Below are 20705 nucleotides of genomic sequence, written 5' to 3' on the forward strand. Positions count from 1 at the left end.
TTCGGGATATATTTGAAAGGATTTGTTTGAGGTCAGGAAGATCTGCTGGAATTATTGGGCGGGGATTTTCGTGACGAATTAAGGATTTGTAGTAGGGTAGGGAGTCGATCTCACGAAGATGCCGGTTAACTGCTAGCGCTGGTAGTTGCAGTATCAGTCCACCTTCCTCTCTGTTGCGGGCCAACTGCATCATTGGGACGCGGGCATCATTCCTCTCCATAGAAAGGTTCCCATCGTTGAGGTTTCGAACTTGAGGTTTCGAACGTATTCAGCAGGACAACTTTTTGAAGAAGTGTCAGCTGCCGCGGAGAGTGCAGCCACATAAGTTGAGAGAATTTGGCTGTTATCGCAACCCAGTTTATTTTCGTTATCATCCGTATAGAATCAACGTCCACAACACCCACGATTTTCACGGCATCCGTTGTTTGTATCCACGTAGTTCTGATTTCTTGTCCTTTCCAGTCTCCAACGTTAACAGAAGTTGATTTCCGCTCTCATCGCTTCGATCTGCTCGTTTGATGTTATGATCACGCTGATATCGTCTGCGTAAACCACCAGCAGATCGTTACCGCATACTCGTTCGAGCTCTTTATCAATGGATGCAACTGCAAAACGAATAAATGCATGGAAATTGGATCTCCAAATAATGATAAGCAAACGCGATGTAGATTGGCTTGCGATTGCAGAAAGTAAATTTATGAGATCTTCATTAATACTTCATTAATATATTGTCTCCTCCTCTCTTTTTGACCAAAACGATGAGAAAACGGTAGATTTCCAGTGAGCGCTACGTTCAGCAACAGATTCAACTCTCGGTGGATGACGTCGAACATGCGTTGGTAGAACTCTGTCGGGATGCCATCGCTGCCGGGAGATTTTCTGCGTGCACTAGTACGTATTCCGAATAGAATTTCTGCTGTGGTAATCTCGTTCGTACATGCCTCGTTCAGTGGATCGTTCGGTGGATTGTCTCTCTCTGACATAAAGTCATTTAAGCTCTCGTCATTTGTTTCTTCACCATAGAGACTCGAGAAATAGTCTGTTATGTGCGACTCGATGGCACGTGATTCCTCGACGATTTCTCCCCCCTCTGTCAGTAGTTGCGTGATGATAGTTTTTTTCCTTCGCCTCTCTCCCAGTTTTAAAACCGATATCGTTCTATTGAATCTTATGAACGTGTGTGAGAAATTTCTTTGAAGCTCCAACATTTCGCCTTTCAAACGGTTGATGGATGGATTCCAGGGTTTCAAAAGTATCCGTCGTACGCTAACCGCAGCTCAGCATATAATCGCTGATGTTGACTGTGAAAATCTTCGAAAACTTCATGAGATTTCCATTTGAAAAAACATTTTATCTTGGGCTTAGAGTATGTCAGCCACCATTCCATCCATGAATGGTAGTTTCTGCGTTGTCGAGTCCAGTACTGCCACTTGTATTGAAACTCCGTGACATTTTCATCGGTTAGTAGATGGGGTCGCAGTGACCAAAAACCACGACCGTGCTCACGTCCTAGATAAGGAAGACAAACTCTAAGTGTTAGAGCTTTATGGTTAGTAAATGGACAGACGTGCGTGTGTGCTGTTCGCAGGTTGTCGAGAAGTCTACTGCTGACATACATGCGATCGAGGCGAGAACGGGCATTCCTGTTGACGTAAGTAAAACCATCATCCCGCTGGCATAGCTTCTCCCAAACATCGTGTAGTTGCAGCTGCTGCACAGTGGTCTTCAGAGCAGAACTGAGATTCGGACTGCTCGAGTCGCAGTTTCGAAGCACGCAATTGAAGTCACCCGCTAAAAAACGTGTTCTGTGCGATGCCGGAGGTAATACGCCAACGTTCCATTGAAAAATACCTCCCGTGCCGTGCGTTGTGAGGAACCGGAGGGAGCGTAAACATTGCAGATCGTCGTATCTTGTACTCTCAGTGCGATGAGCCGCCCGTCTAAACTTCTCTCGACGTGAGAGATGTGTTGTGCTCTTTCAGAGCGATAGCGGTGCCTCCTGGATGTGTTCTTTCAGAGCGATAGCGGTGCCTCTTCTCATGTGATCGACATTGCATTTTCTCCTCGCTTACATTTTTGGGAAGGTCATGTACCTTCACTTCGACACTTCCATCTTCCAATGTTATTCGGAGTTTGTACTTCTTGCCCTCTAACTCTACTTCGTGCTTTTCGTCGTGTTCGTCGACCACTTTTTGTGCTAACTCTAGGTCACTAACCTTCACGAAAGCACACGCTCCACCTCGGTGGCACTGCAGTCTCATGACATCTTCCTTCTTCAAGCCAAGCACTGTACGGCAAAACCCATGCACTTTTTCAAAAGATGGGAAAAGCCGAATAGTCTATTTTGAAGGTGTGTTCACGCCTCATCACGGTAACCACTCACGTGACGCGTCTCAATCAATTCGAGTTTGGGAAAAACACACGAGTATAATTTCGGTTTGACTAAAACGATAAAACGTCCGTTCGGTATCAAGAACAACCGATGTATGAGATCGTTCACCACATCACCATCGTTAGTATAAATGGTTTGGAAAAGTCGGGGTATTGTAAAAGTCTAGGTGACATTAAATGTTGTCTTAAGGAGTCGAATGCTATATGATAGTTTTTTTCGGAAAAATTTACATTTACTAATGTTGAGTTTTATGTTGTAGTATTTTAATCTTTCGAAAACTTTTGTGAGGTTTGATAAATGGTGTTTTGCTAAACAGCCTATTACTACTATATCGTCTATATAAACGAAAGTGTGTTCAGTCCGGCCATTGCGATGGACATTATCATTGAAAAAGAATTTGGACAAATTGAAATTCCAGAAGGCATACTAGTGACTTGATAATGACCAGTGTTGATCGAGAAATCGAGCTGTATATTTTATTGATTCTTTATTTAGTGGAATTAGGTGAAATCCGGCTATCAAGTCTAAAGTACTTGTCTGGTATTATCTGTTTTTTCGCTACTAGGAGTATTGGTGAATTGAATGGTGAAATAGATGGTTCTATTATTTTTTCGTCGAGCACTTTTGTCACTTGTCGTTGAATTTCGTCTGCTTGGGCATGTAACGTTTTATAATTCGGGATGTATGTTGGACTTGGCACTGTAAGCGTTAAGTTTTGTTCGTAAAAATTATTGGGTGTGATTAGTTCATCTTCTAAGCAAAAGACGTCTTGATAGGCGGAAATTAAGGTTTCAAATTCGTGCTTTATGAAGTCTGGTACGTCGTTGAGGTTCGATTGTTTCAGTATTTTGTCTTTTCTTTTGTTATTGATAAATTTGTCGGATTTACTCTACTGTAGTTGAGTAATGGAATTGTTTCGAGTTTAATTTATGCTTGGGTTATGAAAATTGATTTGTTCGCAGTGTTTATAAATTTTACGTATGGGGTTTTTAGGACATACTATAGCGTTGCCACTAAAAACTCCTGGTAAAATCTCCTTTGAAAAAGGCGGGTAGGTAATGTCAGAGACATAACTGGATGTCGTGAATACGAAAACAAATGACATGTTCCTTAACACTTCCGAATATCAATTAGTTGATCAATTGTATGAATTATGCAAGCATTCCCCTTTTCCACATTTTTCGCAAAAACAAAGAAGGCTTCACTTGATCTCGATAACTGTGAATTTCACACAGCGAAAAGTGCAAAAATCTAACCAAACTGTTCTACATTTGCACTAAACTGAGGATATTTTCTTTCGATTTGCGAACAACAAATCCTAATAGTTTTTCAGAAAACTTTTAGAGCCATTAGAACGGCAGATTTTTTATAATGCTTTCCAACGATGCTTTTTCATCCCTCGAAATGACTGGCAGCTGTGACGTAATCGCTCTTGTCGGAAGCGAAACTAGCTTTGCAAACGGCACAAAATACATCTGCTCGCATTGGCGATAGAATCCAAACTGATTAGATTTTTGTTAGGAGCTTTCTTTTACGTGATTTCATTTGTAGCTTTTTCACTTATGGGCGGTCCTAACGGCTATAAAAATAGTCGCATACAGAATATTAATTTCGATTATTTTATTTCGCATTTGCACAATTTATTGAAAGAAACTGTCAATATGCTGTAGGAATTCGTTTCTAGCATTCAGAAGGGTCAAATTGTGCAGTTCTCTACGAACTCTGGAACATTTTTCGCAAAAACACAGAAGGTTTCACTTGATCTCGATTACTGTGAATTTTACACAACGAAAAGTGCAAAAATCTAACCAAACTGTTCTAGATTTGCACTAAACTGAGGATATTTCCTTTCGATTTGCGAACAACAAATCCTAATAGTTCTTCAGAAAACTTTTAGAGCCATTAGAACGGCTGATTTTTTATAATGCTCTCCAACGTTGCTTTTTCATCCATCGAAATGACTGGCAGCTGTGACGTAATCGCTCTTGTCGGAAGCGAAACTAACTTTTTGTTAAGAGATTTCCTTTTATGTGATTTCGTTTGTAGCTTTTTCACTAATGGGCGGTCCTAACGGCTATAAAAATAGCCGCATACAGAATTTTTATGTCGATTATTTCATTTCGTATTTGCATAATTTTTTGAAAAAAACTGTCAATATGCTGTAGGGATTCATTTCCAGCATTCAGAAGGGTCAAATTGCGTAATTCTCTACGATATTAAACTCTGGAACATTTTTCGCAAAAAAAGGCTTCACTTGATCTCGATTACTGTGAGTTTCACACAGCGAAAAGTGCACAAATCTAACCAAATTGTTCTTGATTTGCACTAAACTGAGGATAATTACCTGCGATTTGCGAAAAACAAATCCTAATAGTTCTTTAGAAAAAATTTAGAGCCATTAGAACGGCTGATATTGTGTAATGCTCTCCACCGTTGTTTTTTCCCCAATGCTAATAACTGGCAGCTGTGACGTAATCGCTCTTGTCGAAAGCGAAACTAGCTTTGCAAACGACACAAAACACATCTGCTCGCAGTGGCGATAGAATCCAAACTGATTCAATTTTTGTTAAGAGATTTCCTTTTATGTGATTTCGTTTGTAGCTTTTTCACTAATGGGCGGTCCTAACGGCTATAAAAATAGCCGCTTATAGAATTTTAATGTCGATTATTTCATTTCGGATTTGCATAATTTATTGAAAGAAACTATCGATATGCTGTAGGGATTCGTTTCAAATTGAGGAACTCACTACGATATTCACCACTTTTCGGAACATTTTTCTTGAACGATTTGTTGTACAGCAGCAGCTATTTCCTTCTCTTCCTCAGAACGCGTTCTGATTGGTTGGTGTTGACATGGGTCAAATGAGATAGGTTTTTCAATAGTGTACTATTGAAATACTTCAATGCTTTTGCTATACACGTTTAAGTTGAAAAATTTCGATTCTATTGGTAGTTAGATTATATAAATCCTTCCACAGATCACTGAGGTATGAGCTTTCAAAATACGAGAAAGGCAAACTCGCCTTATGAATTATCCTCTTTGATACTCGTTTATACCAAACATTTCAGAAAAGTTTAATTTTGAACTATTTGAGATTATGTCACACAACTGAAAATTTTATCATAAAATTGTGATCATATTTCCGATGGCATGTAGCAAAAATTATGTTGATTCGTTAGATACAACAAGAGATATTCACGATCTAAAACTTATCACTCTCTCAGAGGGTAAATTTTGAAAAGGCACCCCATAGTAAAGTAAGTCGTATTCACGACAAAAACTATTTTTCGGATAACTTCACTACGTTGTGGTAAAATGAACCCGTCGTCTAGGTGCTCTTCTAATGGGAGTGATATTTCGTCTTCTTTGAAATTGAAATTTAATAGCCAGTATTCATAATCTATTATGCATTTGTACGCACATAGGAAATCTCTTCCTTATATGCCTTCTGTAAAAATTGGAAAATTGATTGGTACCAAATGAAACGTGTGGTTTACTGATAAACCGTCAGGAAATATTATGTAAATCTTAGTTGTCGTTATCGTTCGTATTAATTTCCTGTTTTGGATTGATATTGGTAGCTTTAAAAATTGAAGTGTCAGCGCCGCTGTCGATAATAAGTGTGCTGCGCTGGTTAGTCATTTGCACGAAGACAGTTATGAAATTCGATACCTTCGGGTTTATATTCAACACTTCTCGTGCTGTGGCTCTTGGCCTAAAAAATTTTGAGTTTGGTTTTGTTGCAACGGTAAAAATGCTGGTTGGGGGGTTCATGTAGAATTGCATCGAAAGGTCTTCCGTAGTCAATTTTTGGTGTGGGTTGCACATTACTAAGCATGCTTTCGGAACTGTTTGGTTCTTCATTAATGTAATGCATACGATTGTTATTGGGGTATCTGTTTTGAAGATTATAATTTCTGTGTTGTGAGTAATAATGATGTCTGCTATTATTTTGCTTATAATATTTATTAGGTCTTGGTTCACGATGGTCAAAACGACGACGACCTGCCACTCGTCTACCAAAATTGTATCGCAAATTTAACTACCCACGGAAAGACCGAAATCAGCATTTTGTCGAAAAAATTTGTTGAATTTCTGATTTTAGTTAGTTATTTTTTGAGACAACTAAAAAAATCTTACTTTTGCTAATTTAGATTTTTTGTTTCTGATTCCCTTAATAATAATAAAATATTTGTTGAAATGGCTATTTTTTTAGTTGAATTCACCAATTCAACGTGCTGTCATTTCTTAGCTAAGGCACACTTCATTTCCATTCAACTAATTTTTTAGTTGAATTAGAGAAATAAAACGTTGTTTTCAACTAACATAAATGGTTGAATTAGCTTTGACAATTTGCAGCTATCTGGCGCACTGTCACCGAAAAAAACGTTAACACCGTAATGACTACTAGCCACTAGATGGCACACTACTACCGAAAAATATTTCAGTCGCGGTAGTCTTTTCTATATTGGCAGGTATAAATACGATGTTGTATTGGAGATAAAGACATAAGCGAAACATAAACTTCTTTTTGAAATTTTTTCTTCTAAATCGCTGCTTTCTTCATTCGACTTCGCGAAATCAACTCTCTCACTGAAAACTTTGAGCACTCGGAAAACAAAAATCGAATAACAAGTAATACACCGGACGGCGTACCCCGGAGGGTTGGAAGATGCAAAAAAGATCATTTGACATATAAATTAGAGTGCAACATTCGAAACTCACTTCACTGTTCCGCGTAAAAACATTATACGCACAATCGCTTCAAATGCGCACACATTCTGAAGAAATACACTTCCCACTAAGAGTTTACGTCATTCTACAAATCGAATCAGAAATTTGTATATGGATATATCGTAACACATGCGAAAAACATCTAAAAAATTTGCAAGCAGTTTCAACAAGACTGTCCTTTTTAGCTTTTTAATGGATTGTTTTGCTTTGACACTTCTCATGGTTTTTTGGCTAATAAACTTGTTAATAAAACCAATTTCATTTTTGTTTTCTTTGTGCTTTACTTCAGTACTGATGGTGATAGAAAATAGAAACAAATTTTCTGATTTTAATAACAAATTAGTTGTCAATGAGAATTTCGTGTTGGATTGAAATATTGCTTATTTTTGTCCAGGATATTCGCCAACTAAACTAATTCTCTAAAAATAAGAGTTTTTTCCAGCAAAGTAAATTCTCAATTTTAACTAATTTCGTAGTTATTTTGGAAATTTTGTTGTTAAAATCGACTAATTCAAAAACAGTAATACGAATTAGGCACAGAGCTAATTTCGGTCGTTCCGTGCCCCTCAGTAACTGCACGGAAAGACCGAAATTAGCATTTTGGCGAAAAAATTAGTTGATTTTCTGATTTTAGTTAGTTATTTTTTGAGACAACTAAAAAAATCTTACTTTTGCTAATTTAGATTTTTTAATTCTAATTTTCTTAATAATAATAAAATATTTGTTGAAATGGCTATTTTTTTAGTTGAATTCACCAAATAAACGTGCTGTCATTTCTTAGCTAAGGCACGCTTCATATCCATTCAACTAATTTTTTAGTTGAATTAGAGAAATAAAACGTTGTTTTCAACCAACATAAATGGTTGAATTGGTTTCTGCAATTAGCAGCTATATGGCGCTCGTTAACACCGTAATGACTACTAGCCACTAGATGGCACACTACTACCGAAAAAAAATTCAGTCGCGGTTATCTTTTCTATATTTGCAGGTATAAATACGATGTTGTATTGGAGAAAAAGACATAAGCGAAACATAAACTTCTTTTTGAAAATTTTACTTCTAAATCGCTGTTTTCTTCATTCGACTTCGCGAAATCGACTCTTTCACTGAAAACTTTGAGCACTCGGAAAACAAAAACCGAATACAAGTAGTACACCGGACGGCGTAGCCCGGAATGAGAAGATACAAAAAAAACATCATTTGACGTGTACAATCAGAGTGCAACATTCGAAACTCACTTCACTGTTTTGCGTAAAAACATTATTACCCACAATCGCTTTAACTGCGCACAAATTCTGAATAAATACACTTTCCACTAACAGTTTACGTCATTTTTACATATCGGTTTAGAAAATTATATAGGGATATATCGTAACACATGCGAAAAACATCTAAACAATTTGCGAACAGTTTCAACAAGACTGTCCCTTTTAGCTTTTTAATGGATTGTTTTGCTTTGACACTGCTGTCCTTCAGTAATGACGGTGATAGATAAATAGAATCAAAGTTTCTGATTTTAATAACGAAATTAGTTTTCAATGAGAATTTCGTGTTGGATTGAGATATTGCTGGTTTGTGTCCAGAATATTCGCCAACTAAACACTTTCTCTAAAAAATAAGATTTTGTTGTTAAAATCAACTAATTCAAAAACAGTAATACGAATTAGGCGCAGAGCTAATTTCGGTCGTTCCGTGTGGTAATGTCAAAACGAAATCGTTTGGAAAAATATTGAAACTGGCAACTCAAGTTAATAAATTGTTGATTTTGAATAACAGTTACCATAATCTTGGTTACTTTTAATTAAAGACTCGAGAAATGTAAATAAAACAAACTACAAAACAATTACTAAAAACTAAACTGGATTCACCGATTGTCCTGAGTGAAAAATTATCTTCTCACTGTAAGTTTTAAGATCTCCAGCAAAAGCAAAGCCTTCAGCAGGATCAATCTTCCGTTTATCACCGATATCGCATTCGGTTTCATTTTTATTGTTTTTCCATTCAAATACTCATGGATCGACTATTTCACCAGTATGATCATTTTGCATCATTCATGGATGCATGTCAACATGCTTTGCCTTTGTATTGGTTTTCCATATCCAACTTCAGGAGCACTGCAAGAAATAGAAATGCATATAAAACCGGGTCAACACAAACGATATAAAAAAAGAATTGTATTTTAATTAATTGATTAATGATTAAATACATACAAAGGTTACTCAAGATACTGTTTGGGACGTCATGATGGCATGTTTTCATGAAAAAAGAGTGTATACATAGCTCACAAAACACTGAAATAGAATTTAAACTCACCTTGATCATATTTGGAGCTGATAATGGCAGTAGCATTTCGTTGATCCACATTCTTAAGCTGAAGTGGACACAAAATTGAAAATTAATGGAAGTACTCCTCAACTTTATCAAACTTTGTTTATATATTATGGGGCTCCTAAGGAAACTAGTTCGTAGCAACTGAAACAGTGTTGCTCGAGAAATTTTTTTTTATAATGATCAAGGGGTCGATATATTTGTGGTAACTGGCGGTAAATCGTTAACGGACCACTTTTATGAGAATTATTCTTCGGAGTGCCTGGTCGTGTCGTCGGTCAAAACTTTTTCGTGGTTCGAAATTATTTGGATTCCACCAACTTGTGAATCCATTTTGTTGTTGATAGTTTCCACCTCTCATTTGACTTGAATGATAATTTGGTCGAGTATGATTATCTCTTTGGTAATATCTGTTATTAATACTGAGCACACTGAGTAGTTCTTCGGTATTTTACTCGTTTTAGATTACGACATTGATAGCTTCCGCTAAAGTTTTGAATTTACATATTTTTAACATCATTATTGTCTCCTGCTCCTTGGAACCTTTAATCAATGCTTGTATGCCGGCCAATTTTTTCTCTACATCGGCTGGAATAGCTTCTCTGATGTATGCATTACTTATTTGGCTAGAGAGTTCATCCACCTCTGTGGTAAAACTGTGGGTATTTTTATTTAGTTTTATATTTTTGCCTTTCTCATGCAAAAGGTTATACAAGAACCGAATAGTAAAAATTTTCCAGTCAAGTGTCATATACCATTCGATTCAGTTCATCGAGCTGAGCAATGCCTGTGTGTGTATGTTATGAAGTTATGAAGGAAACTCGTCAAGTTATATCATATCAGCGTAACCGCAGCCTGGTTGTAGAAACATTAGTCAGCGCAGCGATGTTGTACAAACAAAGCCATTTCACGGACACTAGCCACTGCCACTGGCATAGTGACAGTGCTCTCGGCTTTTGGTAGAACTTCGGGAGAAAGTCGGATGAACTTTCTACTTAAAATCGCAAGCTCAGCTTGTATTAAAATCTTCGGGATTAACCCGAAAGTTAGGAGGAGCTTAAAAACCCATAGTTGGGAAAAGCCAAATGTTAGTCATTCTCAGAGTGTTCGCGGAAAATATCCGTTAGTCTCGGGCATCGGCCCGTAGACAAGTGAGTCCGTTTCAAAGAGTTCTCGTGTTAATAATCGTTTTCAAGTGGTATCAATTCGTGTACAATATCGTTGTAAGAAAAGAATCCGCTAATTGTGGCTGATAGAAAAGGCTGAAACAGTTTTGCATAGTGATAAAGAAATAATCCTGTAATTGTGGCTGATAGAAAAGCCTGAGAACAGTTTAGCATAGTGATAAGAAAAGAATCCGATAAATGTGGCTGACAGAAAAGCATGATAGCAGTTTTTTGAATAGTTATAAATAAAAGTAAATATCGGATCTGTAAGCACATAGCCTGATGGTAGCAAGTGGAAGAAGAAACATTTACTGAGGGATAATAGCTATTTTTCGTGAACAAAACATACAGCACAAGAAGCGTCGATCCACTTTAGTGTTACCGAAAAAAGAAAACGAATAATATCGTTTTTTTAAGAGTTTGCTGCCCTTGTGTAAGGGAATGAAAACAGAACCGTGCTGTTAATTGTGAAGAAACAGAAGAAAATAAAAGTTTAAAGAGAAACAGAAGAAACAAATTTATTATTTTCTAATTGTGAAAAAGAAACACCAGTCCAGTCCTCGACGCACTCCGCTCGGACTGTGCGGCAATATAGGCTATTCGGGAATATAGGCTATTCAGTGTGTGTGTCAGTGTGTGTGTATGTATGCGTGTCGGTATGTGTCAAATAATCTCACATGGTTTTCTCGGAGATGGCTAAACCGATTTTGACAAACTTAGATTCAAATGAAAGGTCTCATGGTCCCATACGGAATTCCTGAATTTCATCCGGACCGACTTCCGGCTCCGGAGTTATACTGGTCTCAAAACTAGACGAATCTATAGCCATTGTAAATAGTCAACTAAAATACCGATTCCGGCTTTCCTGGTTTCCGATCTCCGATTCCGGAAGCACCGGAAATAGTGGTCATATATTAGAAAATGGATCTCACTTAATTTTCTCAACGATGCACAGTGGTCCAAAACTGAAAAAAGACGGTCAAAAGTCTATACTGACTTTTACTGATTTTTAAGAGCTAACGTGTCTTCGAAGAAGTTTTACAAGATTATACGTATTACGCTTCTTTTGAAAGTGGCAACTTATTTTTTGTTAAGGGAGTAGCACCAATTTCGAATAAAAATAATTTTTTTTTTCACAAAATTTTTTTTTTCTATTTCATTTTGAAGAAAAAAATATTTGAAGTATTTTTGCTGTAGATATAAATAGTGTAGAAATTTTTTTTTTTGAGGTATACCTCACTTTATTTTAAGAACAATTTTTTTGGATTTATCTACGTAGAATCTATCTCTATTACCTAAGTATCTACTACAAAGTGCGCGTAAACACGCATAAACATGCTTATGCTTGCACGCGCAACTTAATCAAATTGTTGGGATTTTTATTTTGTTTACTTTTTGACAATTAACAATATTATAAAAAATCTAAGTGGAACTGTATGCAATTTTTTAAGGCCTTTTCAAAGTGAATTTTAAATATTGAAAATCCGAAAAATAATCAAAAGACAACAGAAAAGACACACAACACATATTAAAAAACCTGTTTTAATCCACCTAGTGGTGTAATGATCCCTTTCTCATATTATTCATATTCCCAAAATAGAATATTTCGGCTATCAAAATACAATGACTGAATAAAAGAATAATTACATGGCTCATTCAAGAGATTTCGTTTATTTTTACATCGTCTTGTACGAGGTCTGTTCAAAAAGTTCCCGGAATTTTTTAATTGCGCGCGTCTGGAGAGTCCGGTGGTCAAATTTTTTTTATTGTGTTGGTACATATGTCTTTAATGTATGGTGAAATTTTCAGCTGTATTCATTGTTAACATTCTGTCTTGTAGCGGCTGGTGTAGACGTGTTTTTTTGAGCTCGGCGATTTTTGTCTTGGTGACGTTGGGTGCTTCCACGTGGACGATTGTGCTTTTGTTTCGACATCATAACCGTACACCCATGTTTCATCACCAGTTATGACCCTTTCAAGTAAATTTGGATCGTCGTTGACGTCGTTTAACAGCTCCTGAGCGAGCGCATTACCGTTTGTTTTTTTTGATCAAAATTCAGCAGTTTTGGAACGAATTTTGCTGCAACTCGTTTCATACCCAAAACATTTGAAAAAATATGATGGCATGAGCCAACTGATATGCCAACTTCATCAGCAACTTCTCTAATAGTGATTCGGCGATCATCCATAATCATTTTTTCCACTTTCCCCACATTTTCATCGATTATTGACGTGCTGGGTCGACCGGAGCGTTCGTCGTCTTCAACGTCTTCGCGGTCATCTTGGAAACGCTTATACCACTCGTAAACACTTGTTTTTTTCATAGCAGACTCACCGTAAGCTCCCTGTAACATTTCGCACACTTGGTTACACTTTATTTTATTTTTCACGCAAAATTTAATACAAATTCTTTGACTCTTCAATTCTTCCATTGTTTAAACTACCAAAAATCGCCGAGCTCAAAAAAAACACGTCTACACCAGCCGCTACAAGACAGAATGTAAACAATGAATACAGCTGAAAATTTCACCATACATTAGGGACATATGTACCAATACAATAAAAAAAATTTTGACCACCGGACTCTCCAGACGCGCGCAATTAAAAAATTCCGGGAACTTTTTGAACAGACCTCGTATAAGAACGCGCTCTTTATATTATCATTTCTACACATATCCGCTATAATTCCGGAATTGAAAGCTGGATCGGGAATAAGCTCATAAGACAAAGAGAAATTGTTTATGATTGATAAGACCTTGTCAACTATTCGTCTTGATCAGCATCATAAGGTACCCGGCGAACGACCTTGCATGGTTAAAACCGGGTTTAAATAAACGCTATAAAGAAAAGCATCACAAGGAAATCATATGAATCCATACGAATTCAGGAACTTTGAACTTTGTATGGGGCCATAACAACTTTTATTTGAATCTGAGTTTGTGAAAATTAGGTTGGCAAACTTAAAGCAACAAAAATGACAATATATGTAACCCACACATACAACAAATTGATTCGATTGGTATATGCCATTTGTCCCTACAGGCCTAGGATCATAGGTTGATTTTCATGGTAACTGCATATAGCTTTTCTCTATGAAAAGGCTAAAAAATTCATGAATTTTGTATAGGACCTTAGGGCCCTTCAACCTCAGTTTGTGAAAATCGGGTAAGCTATCTCCAAGAAAATCCTCAATCACATCCTGTAATTCCGGAACCAGAAGTAGGATCAAAACGAAATTCTGGGATTTGGTATGGGACCACGAGACCTTTCATTTGAATCTAACCTTGTAAAATCGGTTCAACCATCTCAGAGTAATGCGAGTGACATTATTTTCACATTGTTGGTGTTTTATTTTCACATTTTTTATGCATATCACCTTGTAATTCCGGAACCGATACAAATGAAATACCGAAAGATAGTATGAGACAATAAGACCTTTCATATGAATCTAAAATTGTGAAAATCGGTTTAGCCATTGTTATATTTTGTACAAAAGTAAAGAAGCGCACATCTACTCAGTAATCGGTGCTTTATTCAACTGACTTGCTTAGGACTACAAAGTGGTATAAATCCAGTGAGAGCAAGGTTAATCTAAACAAGGTGTGACCACTGTCTGAAAATCTTCATGATAACATCTCCCTTTCATTGATATAATAAAAAAATAATTATTTCGTTACGACAAAGTCTTCAAGCCTTTTTGGTAGTTTCCTTTCACGTCTTGGTCGACTATCATGTTTTAGAGTTTCTGTTTTGTCCGCTAACGTTTGCGTGTATAACATTCCCCGCTTATGTTCACCTTGGAATGATTCGTCTTGGGCATTATTCGAACGACTCTCTTTCGACGATGTGTACGGTGACCGTTCTGATGTGTTAGTTGTCAAATCTGTTTCCACTGCCGTTGTTTGATTGTTATTGTTGTCTGGTTTAATATCCTTTGCAGGATGCGAGTCATTATTTGAAATAATTGAGCGAGAAGTTGGTTCTTCACGCGGCTTGATGTACACTAGGTCACGGCAATAAGGGGATCCAGCTACATCCACTACGTACGATCGATCGTTATGTTTTTGACTTACAGTTGCAGGTGTCCATTTCTTATTCGCATCTGGATGTAGTTGAACGTAAACCGGTGAGCCTGTCTCTACAGCAGGTAGAGGTCGAGATTTGCGATCATAGTAGTATTTCATTTTCATTCTGTTTTTAAGGATATTCTCTGGAACGTTTTTAATATGTTTCGGGCAGTATTTATCTGCAGCAGTTGGCACACTACAGCGCGTGCTACGTGAAAACAGTCGGCTTACTGGGCTGCTGCCGATTTTGTTTGGTATATTTCTCCAATGCGGTTTCTTCTGCTATTTGAATCAACCGCTTCACAAACTTAACGGCGGCTTTAGCCTTGCCGTTGGCTTGCTGGTGATACGGTGCGGAAGTAAAATGCTGAGAATTCCAAGATTTAGCCATTTGTTTCATTTCGTGGTTAACGAAGTATGTTCCGTTGTCTGATATTACCATTTGTGGAACTCCATGTCGAGCAAAGTTAATCTGACATGAATTCACTAAGCAGCTTGCCGATAGATCCTTCAATATGTCAACCTCGATATAGTCAGAGTAATGATCGACAGTTACAAGGAAGCTTCGCCGTTTACCTTTATACTCTGAGAAAAAAACGTCCATTGACACAATCTGGAAAGGATACACTGGTGTGGGAGTACTCTTCAACGGAGGTTTTGCACATACGGTGCCTTCTTTAACCACGTCAATTATTTGTGAGCTCATACTTGGCCAAAACAAGTTATCTTTTGCTAGTCCTTATGTTGATTCCATTCCGTTATGACTAGTGTGAACTTTATCTATCATGTGACGCCGCAATGCACTCGGAATGACGATTCGATCGTTTCTAAAAACCAAACCATCTTGAGTGGAAAGCTCGTTCGTATATTTGAAGTATATTTTCGCCACCGATGGAATCTGTGCGATTGAGTTTGGCCAACCATTTCGAATATAATCCATGACACTCACCAATGCCGGATCTTCCGCAGTTGCTTCGATGATGCTATTAAAACAATTGTCCGAAACACTCAAGTAACATTTCAGGCTCCAATCTTCCAATTCATGAAAAATCTTGAAGATATTCGTTTTACGAAATTCAGCTGTTGCTTCAACGTCGTCGTATGGTGCTCGCGAAATAGCATCCGCCACTGTGTTCTCTTTACCAGTGATGAATTGAATCTCCAAACAGTAACGTTGCAAGTTTAGCAACATGTGCTGGAGTCTTTTGGGTGCGGTAAGTAGAGGTTTTTTAAAGATGTTAATCAAAGGTTTGTGATCTTTTCGAATGATCGTTTTGGGATTTCCGACCACTAGTTGGTCGTACCTGGTACAAGCAAATAAAATCGCTAAAAGCTCTTTTTCTATTTGGGCGTAGTTTCGCTCTGTCGTCCTAAGTTTTCGTGAAGCGTATCCGATTATGCCATCCTGTGAAAAACTGCAACACCCAATCCAAAAGAGCTGGCGTCGCATTCGATAACCAGCGGTAGACGGACATCGTAGTATCGCAAAGTTTTGATGCCTGAGACAAAAAATTTCAGTTTTTTTAATTCTTTGTCTTGAACGTCATTCCATATCCACGGTTCTTTATAGGATATCAGCTTTCTAAGGTTAACACAACTTGCGCTCAAGTTTGGAATAAACCGACTCAAATAAGTGGTCATTCCAATAAAGCGTTGAAGCTCAGCTCGATTCGAAGGAATGGGAAAATATTTAATCGAAGCGATTTTCGATTCATCCGCCTGCAAGCCTTTATTTGTTAGAACATGACCATAAAATAATACGGAGGTCTTGCAAAGTGTCAATTTTGTGCGATTTAATTACACGTTATTCTCCTTCATTCGAACGAATAATTTTTCGAGATAGCGATTTTCTAGTGCCTCTTTCAACGTTCTACCTCGACCATAAACCAATAAATCGTCGGCTAGGCATTCGACGGCCTCCAATCCCTGGATTATCTCCTGTAGCTTGGTTTGAAAAATTTCGGGAACAGAACATATACCGAAGGGTAATCTCAACCACCGATATCGTCCAAATGGAGGCCAAAAAGATGTCAATTTGCTACTGTGTTCTTCCAGTTCTACTTGCCAAAATCCTTTTCGAGCGTCGACGGTAGAAAACACTTGGGCCTGGCCCAACTCCGGTAAAATCTCGTCTAATGTTACAAACTGGAGGTTTGGACGCTTCAAAGCCTTATTCAGTGGAATTGGGTCCAAGCAGATACGTAGAGATTCTGATGTTTTTTTCCACGTTTTACAAGCAGTATATTACTCACCCATTCAGTGTGGTTATATTCTCTTGTTATGATTCCATCCTTTTCGAGTTTGTCCAGTTCAGATTTCAAGAGAGTGTGAAGTGCTATTGGAACGCGTCGAGGTTGTTGAATCACGGGTGAAACATTGTCTTCGATTTTCAACTTGACCTTGCCCGGCATTCTTCCGTAACCGTCAAAAATAACCGTCAAATATGGTATTTTTCTACAATCTTCTCGGCCTGTATACGGTACACCTCAAAGATATCTTGTTCAGTTTTCGGTTGCGATGATGAGGTCGGTATTACAGATACTGTGTTACAAAATTTCACCAACCCCAGCGTAGTACAAATTTTCAACGATAAAAGTGGTATGTGATCGACTCCAACTACCTGTAGGACTAATATGTACTTTTTCTTCTTGTGCTTACAGATTAGTTTCACTTGACCCAGTACCGGAATATCACTACCACCAAAAGCTTGGAGTTTAAAAGGCGATGTAATTAATTTTGGAGTAGATTCACCCAAAATTTTTCTTAACCAATTATATCCTACGAGGCTAGTATTAGCCCCAGTGTCAAGTTCACACATAACTTTCTTCCATTTATCGCTGATCTTGAGCTGAATCTCTGCTAATACATTTCCGCCTTTCTTCGAGTTGTCGATTATTTTTCCTATTTCTCCTTCAATACTGGAGTTATCTGAACGCTCCCTAGCTTCATCGTCCGAGCTGTCTTCATCGGCACTCCATTCCTCGTTCTTCAGTTCTTTAATCCTTCGTGAGTTGGCTCGTTTCATTTGCATGTCTTTCCCTGCACGGCATACTCTTTCAAAATGGTTCTTACCGTTACACTTCTTGCATTTCTTACCGTAAGCTGGACATGATCCTTTTTTGCAGATGTGACAATCGCCACAGAATTCACACTTACGTGATTTCGATGATTTGAGCTTGTTTACTTCTACTATCGGCTCAAGGGATAGTGCCTGCGAATGTTTTGTCGTGATTTCCTCCATTCTGCATAAGTCCCCTGCCTTTGCTATCGTGATATCCGTCATAGTGGGCATCTTTGACTTTAGATGTGGCCACTTGTTTGATGTAAAAATTTTAAACATGAGCAATTCCGTTTCCAACTCACCGAAACGACATGGTTTTGCTGATATTCTCAAACGTGATACGAATTCGTCAATGTTTTCCGTAGACAATTGTGCAGATGTAAAAAAATCCAACCGATCCACGATGATATTTCGAGTGCACACCACTTTTCTTTTTAATAGCTGCAAGAACGGTCTCAGGATTTTGTTTATCCTCCGCACTGAGATCAAAATTAAAGTATTTCTTCAGTGCTGGAGTTCCTACGACTGACAACAGGAAACTCACTTTCTTGGGATTGTCGGTAACGTTCCAGTTATCCATTCCTACTGCAGTCGCGTAGTTTCTCCAATTGCTTTCGAAAAAGCAAAAATTCTCCTCCATGTCTCCGGTAATGGCAAGAGGCGGAGGGAGAGGGACGTTAGGTGATACTGCTACTGCGGCCCTTTCCTCAACATTATGCAATCGTTGCTCTTTAATTTGTTTCATTAGCTCACCGAACAGCTTGTTCTGGTTTCCCAACAGCATTGCTATTTGATCCATTGCGATCTGATATCGTTTTATGAAAAGCGGTAGGAAACAAAATGGCGTCGCGAGGCTTTCGCGTACACTCGTAACGCGCCACTGAATGAGAGCTTGTTTTCAATGGTCGGCCTCCAAGTAACGCAATAAATTTATCAAGAATAAATGATTCCTCGGACCGAAACTTTTATCGATATTTATTTCCGCGAGATCTTCTCACACCATGTTATATTTTGTACAAAAGTAAAGAAGCGCACATCTACTCAGTAATCGGTGCTTTATTCAACTGACTTGCTTAAGACTACAAAGTGGTATAAATCCAGTGAGAGCAAGGTGTGACCAATGTCTGAAAATCTTCATGATTTATAATATAACAGCCATCTCCGAGAAAAACGAGTAACATTATTTTCACATTTTTGGTATATATCACCCTGTAATTACTGAACCGGAAGTCGGATCCGCATGATATTTCGGAACATTGTATGGGACCATAAGACCTTTCATTTGAATCTAAGTTTGTTAAAATCGGTTTAACCATCCCAGAGTAATGTGAGTGACATTATTATCACATTTTTGATGTATTACTTTCACATTTCTTATGCATATCACTCTGTATTTCCGGAATCAGAATTTGGATCTAAATGATATTCAGGAACTTCGTACAGAATCGTGAGACCTTTCATTTAAATCTGAGTTTGAGAAAATCGGTTTAGCCATCTCCGAGAAAAGTGAGTGACGTTATTTTCACATTTTTAATGCATTATTTTCCCATTTTTGGTGCATATCACCCTGCAATTCTGGAAGTGAAAGTCGGATCCATATCATATTCAGGAATCTTGTATGCGACTATGAGACCTTTCATTTAAATCTAAGATTGTGAAAATCGGTTTAGTACTCTCCGAGAAAAGTGAATGACATTATTTTCACATATTTTTTGCATATTACCCTGTAATTGCGGAACCGGAAGTCGGATCAAAACAAAATTTAGGAAATGTGTATGGGACCATGAGACCTTTCATTTGAATCTAAGTTTGTAAAAATCGGTTCAGTTATCTCCAAGTAAAAAGGTTGACATTATTTTCACATTTTTGGTGCATATCAATCTGTAATTCCAGTACCGGAAGTCGGATCCAAATGAATTCAGGAATTTTGTATGGAACCATGACCATGAATTCTTTCATTAGAGTCTAAGTTTGAGAAAATCGGTTTAGCCATCTACGAGAAAAGTGAGTGACATTATTTTCACATATTTATGGCATTATTTTCACATTTTTTATGCATATCACCCTGTAATTCCGGAACCGGAAGTGAATCCAAATAGAATTCTGGAGCTGTATATGGGACCGTAGGGTCTTTCATTTGAATCTAAGTTTGTGGAAATCGGTTCAGCCATCTCGGAGAAAAGTGAGTGACATTTTTTTCACAATTTTGTACATATCACCCTGTAGCTCCGGAACCGGAAGTCGGATCCAAATGAAATTCAGGAACTTTATATGGGGCTATGAGACCTTCCATTTGAAACTAAGTTTGTGAAAATCGGTTAAGCCATCTCCGAGAAAAAAGAGTGACAATATTTGTCACACACACATACACACACAGAGACATTTGCTCAGTTCGTCGAGCTGAGTCGAATGGTATATGACATTCGGCCCTCCCGGTTCAAAAGTCGGTTTTTGCAGTGATTGTATAGCCTTTCTATATGAGAAAGGCAAAAATGGAAAAATGTTTTTCAATCAAAATATGAAAAAGTATTGCAAAAGTACAAACCTTTACGAAGAGATTTCATTTTTAAACATGTAAATAAATTGAGTTATCGCTCACTTAGAGATGTGCGAAGCAGCTCATACCGGTGAGCAGCTCATACCGGTGAGCAGCTCCAAACCGATCAGCTCACTAAAGGGAATCGATTCAATGTATCAGCTCATCAGCTAAATTAAATTGAACTGAAGGTTTGTTTTGAGCGCCGTGATTTAGCCGTATTTCTTTCATATCAATGATCGAAATCATTGATGCACAAAGAACAATGCTATGCGAAGTAACTAACGAACCTTAGCCTACTGAGTGAGAGGTAAGATTTCTTATTGACAACGGCTCAATCAATCTGTTAAAGAAGAAAAAATACACATTTGGATAAACAACAAAAACTCATGCACACATTTCTTTTCATTTATAACTCGC

General features: G+C 37.8%; 1 protein-coding gene across 1 annotated transcript; it reads right to left on the reverse strand.

Moving 5' to 3' along the window:
* Positions 1-1940: 1940 nt before the first annotated feature.
* On the reverse strand, positions 1941-15394 carry LOC131428992 (uncharacterized). The gene is made up of 3 exons (XM_058593048.1): positions 14920-15394; positions 14418-14759; positions 1941-2287 (listed from the first exon to the last, which is right to left on the reverse strand). Exons 1-3 carry the CDS (start codon positions 15392-15394, stop codon positions 1941-1943), a joined length of 1164 nt encoding a protein of 387 aa, XP_058449031.1.
* Positions 15395-20705: the final 5311 nt, after the last annotated feature.

The sequence above is a fragment of the Malaya genurostris genome, chromosome 2 (assembly GCF_030247185.1).
Source record: "Malaya genurostris strain Urasoe2022 chromosome 2, Malgen_1.1, whole genome shotgun sequence".
NCBI classification, from domain to species: domain Eukaryota; kingdom Metazoa; phylum Arthropoda; class Insecta; order Diptera; family Culicidae; genus Malaya; species Malaya genurostris.